The sequence below is a fragment of the Eumetopias jubatus genome, unplaced genomic scaffold (genome assembly GCF_037043125.1).
Source record: "Eumetopias jubatus isolate StellerSeaLion01/CBP00866 unplaced genomic scaffold, mEumJub1_p1.0 scaffold_13, whole genome shotgun sequence".
Taxonomy (NCBI): domain Eukaryota; kingdom Metazoa; phylum Chordata; class Mammalia; order Carnivora; family Otariidae; genus Eumetopias; species Eumetopias jubatus.
The window spans coordinates 5,429,023-5,434,962 of NW_028274819.1; the positions used below are offsets into that span (position 1 = coordinate 5,429,023).

The following is a 5,940-nucleotide window of genomic DNA, read 5'->3' on the forward strand; positions in this document are numbered from 1 at the left end:
AGGCTGAAAAGAACATTTGCCTAGGAAGGGAAAACGGGAAGTGAGAGCCTGAGGATAACGCTCTATAAGTCCCCTGAGACCCACTGCAGACCAATGGGGAGGAGGGGGGCAGGAGGAGGTGGTGCAGTCTGGGGCATCTTGACAGGTCCCCCACCCCAGCCTCACCCCTTCTCCCCCAGAACACAGCTGCAGCAGCTGCCCCGCCCCCCCTGCCGTCGCCACCTGCCATTGGCTGGAGCCGGGCCCCGCCCTGCAGAGGCGGCCAACCATTGGTCTAGGCCTTTGATGTTTGTGCGCTTGTGGGGGTGGGGGACAGGCGTCATTCCCTGGAACCAGTGGACTTCCTCTCTGCTTGTCTGGGTCACCCTGTCTGCCCGTCGCTGGCCCCAGGCTCGCTCTCTGGCCCCGGCCCTCTTCTCTCTCTCTCCCTCAGCAGCTGTCTCTCTCGTGCCCGCTGGCCTGTCTCTCTTTTTCCCCGCAGTCGCCTCCTTCTCTGCCTGCCTGGGTGGCCGCCATGGGCCGGAAGCGGCTCATCACTGACTCCTACCCTGCAGTGAAGAGGAGGGAGGGCCCCGCTGGGCACAGCAAGGGGGAGCTGGCACCAGAGCTAGGTCTCTTACGTGGGGGGGGGGGCGGGAGTAGCGGACACCGCTGAGGGGCATGAGAGGACGTGGGCGGACGTGGGCAATGGAAGGGGAAGTGAAGTATGTCCTCTACTTCCTACTCCAGGCCTGGCAGTGGCCGGCAGAGGCAAAGGGGTGGCAAGGGCCGGGGAGCAGTGGGGCAGCTGTGAGGCGAGGGGCAGGGGACTGGCCTTGCAGGGCACAGGCCTGGGCAGGCCTGAGGAGCAGCATGTCATTGCAGGGGAAGAGCCCCAGCCCCTGAGCGTGGATGAAGCAGAGCTGGAGCTGCTGAGGCAGTTTGATCTCGCCTGGCAGTATGGGCCCTGCACAGGTGAGAACCCTCTCAGGCCCCTGAAGCAACCCAAGGCCCTGCCTGACCCTCTTGGGCACTGTCTCCTGAGACTAGGGGGTGTGGAGGTCCTGACACACCCCTCCACACGCATTCTCTAGCCCGCACCCTCCATGAGGTGCCCGCGTCTCCTTCCCACCCTGGCAGGGATCACACGGCTGCAGCGCTGGTATCGGGCGGAACAGATGGGCTTGGAGCCTCCCCCAGAAGTGCGTCAGGTGCTACAGACCCACCCTGGAGATCCCCGCTTCCAGTGCAGGTCAGAGACAGGCCAGGGAGGGCTCTCAGGGGAGCCAGGCACCACCAGCCTTCTGGCCCCCCGGGGTGGGGGCTGCCCTGACCTGAGGAAGACATGGATGCAGGTTGGGGGCCTTGCTGAACAGGCAAGAAGGTTCTCTAAGGTGCCTGGCTCAGGAAGGCAGAAGATGGCTTTAATAATTCTTACCGCTGATCTAATGGTGGGGGAAGGGTGCACCCAGGGCCCAGGGGACTATCTATTTAGTTCAGAGGGGCTGGCCAAGGACTATAGGCCATGGCCAAGAATTGGGGCTGGTGAAATCAGATCAAGGACTTAATTGATTCTGGTTTCTCCCTCCCTGCCCCCTCCCCTTGCACAGCCTCTGGCATCTCTATCCCCTTTGAGGCACCACCTAAGACCTCCTGCCCGCTATCCCAGAACCTCAAGACCCAAGTGAGAGCCGGTTGCTGCCCCCTTGGCTCAGTTCTGCTGTGAAGAACTTTTGGCAGGAAAAGAGCCTCATAGAGAGAGAAAAGAGGCTGAATCTGGAGGCCTCCGAGGCTCAGCCCTCCATCTAACCAGCAGGCTTCTGGAGCCCCTCTGAGAGCCAACACAGCTGAAGCTTGCACTTCCTACGTGGAGAATGGTCTCTGAGGACAAGGACCTGCCCATGACCTTTCAGATGCCTGCTACACGCCTCCCTGACCACAAATACTGTGGTCCTGGGAATAGTGTGGCAAATAGGCACAGCCTTGACATAGTCAGACTCAGGCAGATATCTACGAGGCAAAGATGCACTCCCCACTTAAGGCTGGGAATCTGAAGGCAAAACTGGCAAGAGGTTCACTAATGCTTATCAATAAAGAACACTGAGTCTGGAAGCCTGACCTCCAGTCCCTTAATATGGCCCTGCGTGGGCTGGCAGCAACCAGCAAGTTGATAGGTGGGAGAGAACCAGCACTATGCCTTCCCTCTGCTGCCCAACCCTAGACCTGGGACTAGACACTTTAACAGACCGTGGGACAAGTCCTCATTAGAGCTGATCAGTCTCTGGCGCCCCCTGGTGGTGTACAGGGAAACTACTCTTTAGCCACCTTCAGAGATGAGCCAGAGAAAACTTAACCTGGCCTGCCACCTAGCCTGCCCAGTGTGGCCCACCTCACAAAAATGGGTCTGTCGGAGGAGGATCCATAGGGCCCACGGCCCATAAAGTCCAGACCTACACATTCCCGGCAAGCACCTCTGCTTCCCACATGGAGGCCACCTGGATCCAAAGCAGGGTTGAGGAGGCTTTCAACCTGCAGGTCCGGCTCAGGGATGGCCATCGTCTGATGGGCTTTGGTGGGGAACTGGGTGGAGCAGAAACAATGCTTAGGGGACCCTGGGATGGTATGACATGGAGAATGGGGTCAGTGTTCCTCGCACTCTGTTTACCTTCACTGGCTGTACCAGCCCTCCATCCTGGGCAGACAGAGACAGCATTACCAACTCCTTGGGGACAGGCCTACAGAGCAGCCAAGTAGCCTCTTCAGCCCCCACTGTCCTGGGCACTGCCTGTGCCTCAGGCACTTTAAATGAATCATCTCTAAAATTGCTAAAGGGCTGTCAAGGTAGATTTTATAGCGAGGGGGCCTGAAGCCCGGAAGAGCTGTGTGGGGCTGCTCAGCAGCACCAGCAGGTATGTGGTGATAAGAGGCCATGTGCGCTAGGCTCTTCCTGTCTACACCCAGGCACCTGCTCATCTGCTGAGCACCTGCTGTACGCCGGGCTCTAGAGTGTTATTAGCTGGGTGTTGTTAGTGGTGAGGAGATCAAAGAAGACATACAGGTAAATATAATGCCACGAGGTGCTCCGTGGTAGGCAAAGTTAGGGTTAGAGGTCAAAGAATGCCAGGAGTGCTTAGGTTGACCAGGGAAGCTCTCTGACAGGGTGGCATTTCAGCGGAGACCTGAACGAAGTACAGGAACGGGCCTTGCACCTACGGGGGTGCTCTGGACAGAAGGAACAGCAAGCACACTTCCCAAGACAGAAGTGTGTGCACCCTGGCCCAGGAACAGCATGGAGGCCAGCACAGCCAGGGCAGAGGGCGCGAGAGGAGTATGGTGGGAAATGAGGCCAGAGAGGTAGCAGGTCGCTCCCATGGGGCCTTTCAGGCTGAGATAAGGAATGTGGATTTTAATCTGAGCGAGACAGGAAGACACTGGTGGGTTTTAAGCCAATAAATGACATAATCAAGCTTATGTGTTGAAAACATCACTCTGGCTATTGGTGGAGAATAGATTGTGGAGTTGGGGGAAGAAGAGGCAGCAACACTGTGCTCAGGAGGCTTTCTGGGGTCAGCCTTGAGAGAGGTGATGGTGATTTGGACCAGGGTGGGGAGATCAGGTGGCTGTGGGTCGGAGAGAGAGAGGAGCCAAGAAGAACTCCAAAGGCTTTGGCCCGAATAGCTGGAAAGCCAGAGTTCCCACGACTAAGACGGGAAAGACTTGAGAGGGGTGGGAGGGCCGGGGAATCAGGAGTTTGTGCTTGACACCCAAGCAGAGCTGGGGAGTAGGTGGTGGATACGCAAGTCTGGAGTTCTGGGGAGCTCTGAATTTGAGCTGTAAAATGTGGGCGTTTTTTAGATGGCATTTAAAGCCCTGAATGTGGATGAGGTTACCTGTGCGAGTACAGATGGAGACAGAAGTGGTCCAAGGACGGACCTGCACCTTCTATGCTTAGAGGCAAGGGAGGAGGAGACTGGGGGTGGCAGGCTGGAGGAAAATCTGGAGGCATGGGCCTGGGAGTACCAGACAGAAGGCATTTCAGGGTCTCAGATGCTTTGGAGAGGCTCGTAAAGCGAAGCCCGAGGGCAGCATGCTGGACTTGGCAATGCAGAGGTCACTGGGGACGAGAAGTTTCCACGAGTGCCAGGGTAAGAATGTGCCTGGAGTAGGCTCAGAGCGAATGGCAGTGGAAGCGGAGAGCAGGAGCATGCCAACTCTTTCAGGGACTTTTACTGTAAAGGGAGCAGAGGAATGGAGTGGTGACCAGAGGGACATGGGATCAAAGGAGGGTTTGCGTTTTTTTGTTTGTTTTTTGTTTTTTAGGATTTATTTATTTATTTGAGAGAGAGAGCATGAGCGCCAGCGGGGGAGGGGCAGAGGGTGAGAGTCTTCAAGTAGACTCCTCGCTGAGCTCAGAACCCTGATGCGGGGCTTGATCTCAAGACTCATGAGATCATGGGGGCGCCTGGGTGGCTCAGTTGGTTAATCGACTGCCTTCGGCTCAGGTCATGATCCTGGAGTCCCGGGATCGAGTCCCACATCGGGCTCCCTGCTGAGCAGGGAGTCTGCTTCTCCCTCTGAACCTCTTGCCTCTCATGCTCTCTATCTCTCATTCTCTCTCTCTCTCAAATAAATAAATAAAATCTTTAAAAAAAAATTGTTTAAAGACTCATGAGATCATGAAGATCAAGATCGGAAGTGAAATCAAGAGTTGGTCCCTTATGGGGCACCTGGGTGGCTCAGTTGGTTGAGCGACTGCCTTCGGCTCAGGTCATGATCCTGGAGTCCCTGGATCGAGTCCTGCATCGGGCTCTCTGCTCGGCAGGGGTCTGCTTCTCCCTCTGACCCTCCCCCCATCTCATGAGCTTTCTCTCTCTCTCATTCTCTCTCTCTCAAATAAATAAATAAAATCTTTAAGAAAAAATTTTCTGAAAAGAAAAAAAAAAGAGTTGGTCCCTTAACTGAGCCACCAAGGCGCCCCTCAAGGGAGGGGTTCTGATGTGTCGTTTTGTCTTTTGTTTTAAATGTACTTTTTAAAAAAGATTTTATTTATTTACTTGAGAGAGAGAGAGCACAAGTGGGGTGAGCGGCAGAGCAAGAAGCAGACTCCCCACTGAGCAGGGAGCTGGACTCAGGGCTTGATCCCAGGACTCCAAGATCATGACCTGAGCCAAAGGCAGATGCTTCACCGACTGAGCCACCCAGGCACCCTTTGTCTTTTGTTTTAGATAGAGTGACACTAGAGCATGATCATATAGTATGAAAGTGAGCCAAGAGGGGACAGAGGTGGCGGTCTTATGAGTGAGGCCTTTGTGAAAGTGACAAAGGCCAGGACCCAGGGAGAGGGTGGCCTCAGGCAGGAGCATCCAGCTCGACAGGAAGGGAGGCCAAGGATGTGGGAGTAGATGCAGGTGGGAAGGTATGGTATCGGTGGGAACATTCGAGAATCTGATGTTTGCTGAGAGCCTCATGCAGCTGGGAGGAGTCTGACGTTTACTAAGTGCCCTCCGTGCCATCTGCTGGGCTGAATGCTGCACATTCCTTATGTGGTTGACTACAGTGACTCAGAACACTGTCATTAGGTAAGTATTAGCCACGGCTCACAGATAAGGCAACTGAGGCTGAGACTTGCTCAATCAGGAAACACCAGGGCCGGACTCACACGCAGGGCTGCCTTCCTCACTGCATCACCCCGCACCTGTACCCCACCGTACCTGCGCTCCAGCTCAGGGTGCTGCTGAACAGATTAAGATCTACCCGTGTGGAAAGTTAAAAAAAAAAAAGCAATGTGATACAGAGGCCACGTCGTCGGGGCAACTAGGAGTGGTATCGACACTGAGTCCTCAGGAGGAAGAGAGCATGTGTGTTAAAGAGACCCTCACTGTGGGGACCCTGAGCCCAGGACAGCCCCCTCCTACTGCAGTGGTTCCCTCTGTCTGACTTCAGTGCCTCACCCCTTCTACT

At 55.5% G+C, this 5,940-nt stretch overlaps 1 protein-coding gene across 2 annotated transcripts; it reads left to right on the plus strand.

Moving 5' to 3' along the window:
- The first annotated feature begins 300 nt into the window (after positions 1–300).
- POLD4 (DNA polymerase delta 4, accessory subunit) lies at positions 301–2,091 on the plus strand. Of its 2 annotated transcripts, none has more exons than XM_088018166.1 (4): positions 301–611; positions 865–954; positions 1,074–1,231; positions 1,590–2,091. In XM_088018166.1, the coding sequence occupies exons 1-4, from the start codon at positions 515–517 to the stop codon at positions 1,665–1,667; spliced, it is 423 nt and encodes a 140-aa protein (XP_087874292.1). In that variant the 5' UTR covers positions 301–514; the 3' UTR covers positions 1,668–2,091. The 2 variants fall into 2 exon arrangements, with proteins under 2 accessions (XP_087874292.1, XP_027974247.1); XM_028118446.1 differs by having other exon boundaries at positions 305–611; positions 1,120–1,231.
- Positions 2,092–5,940: the final 3,849 nt, after the last annotated feature.

Excerpts from the sequence above, each read along its gene's own strand:
- POLD4 (XM_088018166.1), top strand. The coding sequence starts at position 515 with ATGGGCCGGAAGCGGCTCATCACTGACTCCTACCCTGCAGTGAAGAGG. Across the intron at positions 612-864 it reads GGAGCTGGCACCAGAGCTAG|GGGAAGAGCCCCAGCCCCTG; the intron begins GTCTCTTACGTG and ends ATGTCATTGCAG. Across the intron at positions 1,232-1,589 it reads GATCCCCGCTTCCAGTGCAG|CCTCTGGCATCTCTATCCCC; the intron begins GTCAGAGACAGG and ends CCCCTTGCACAG.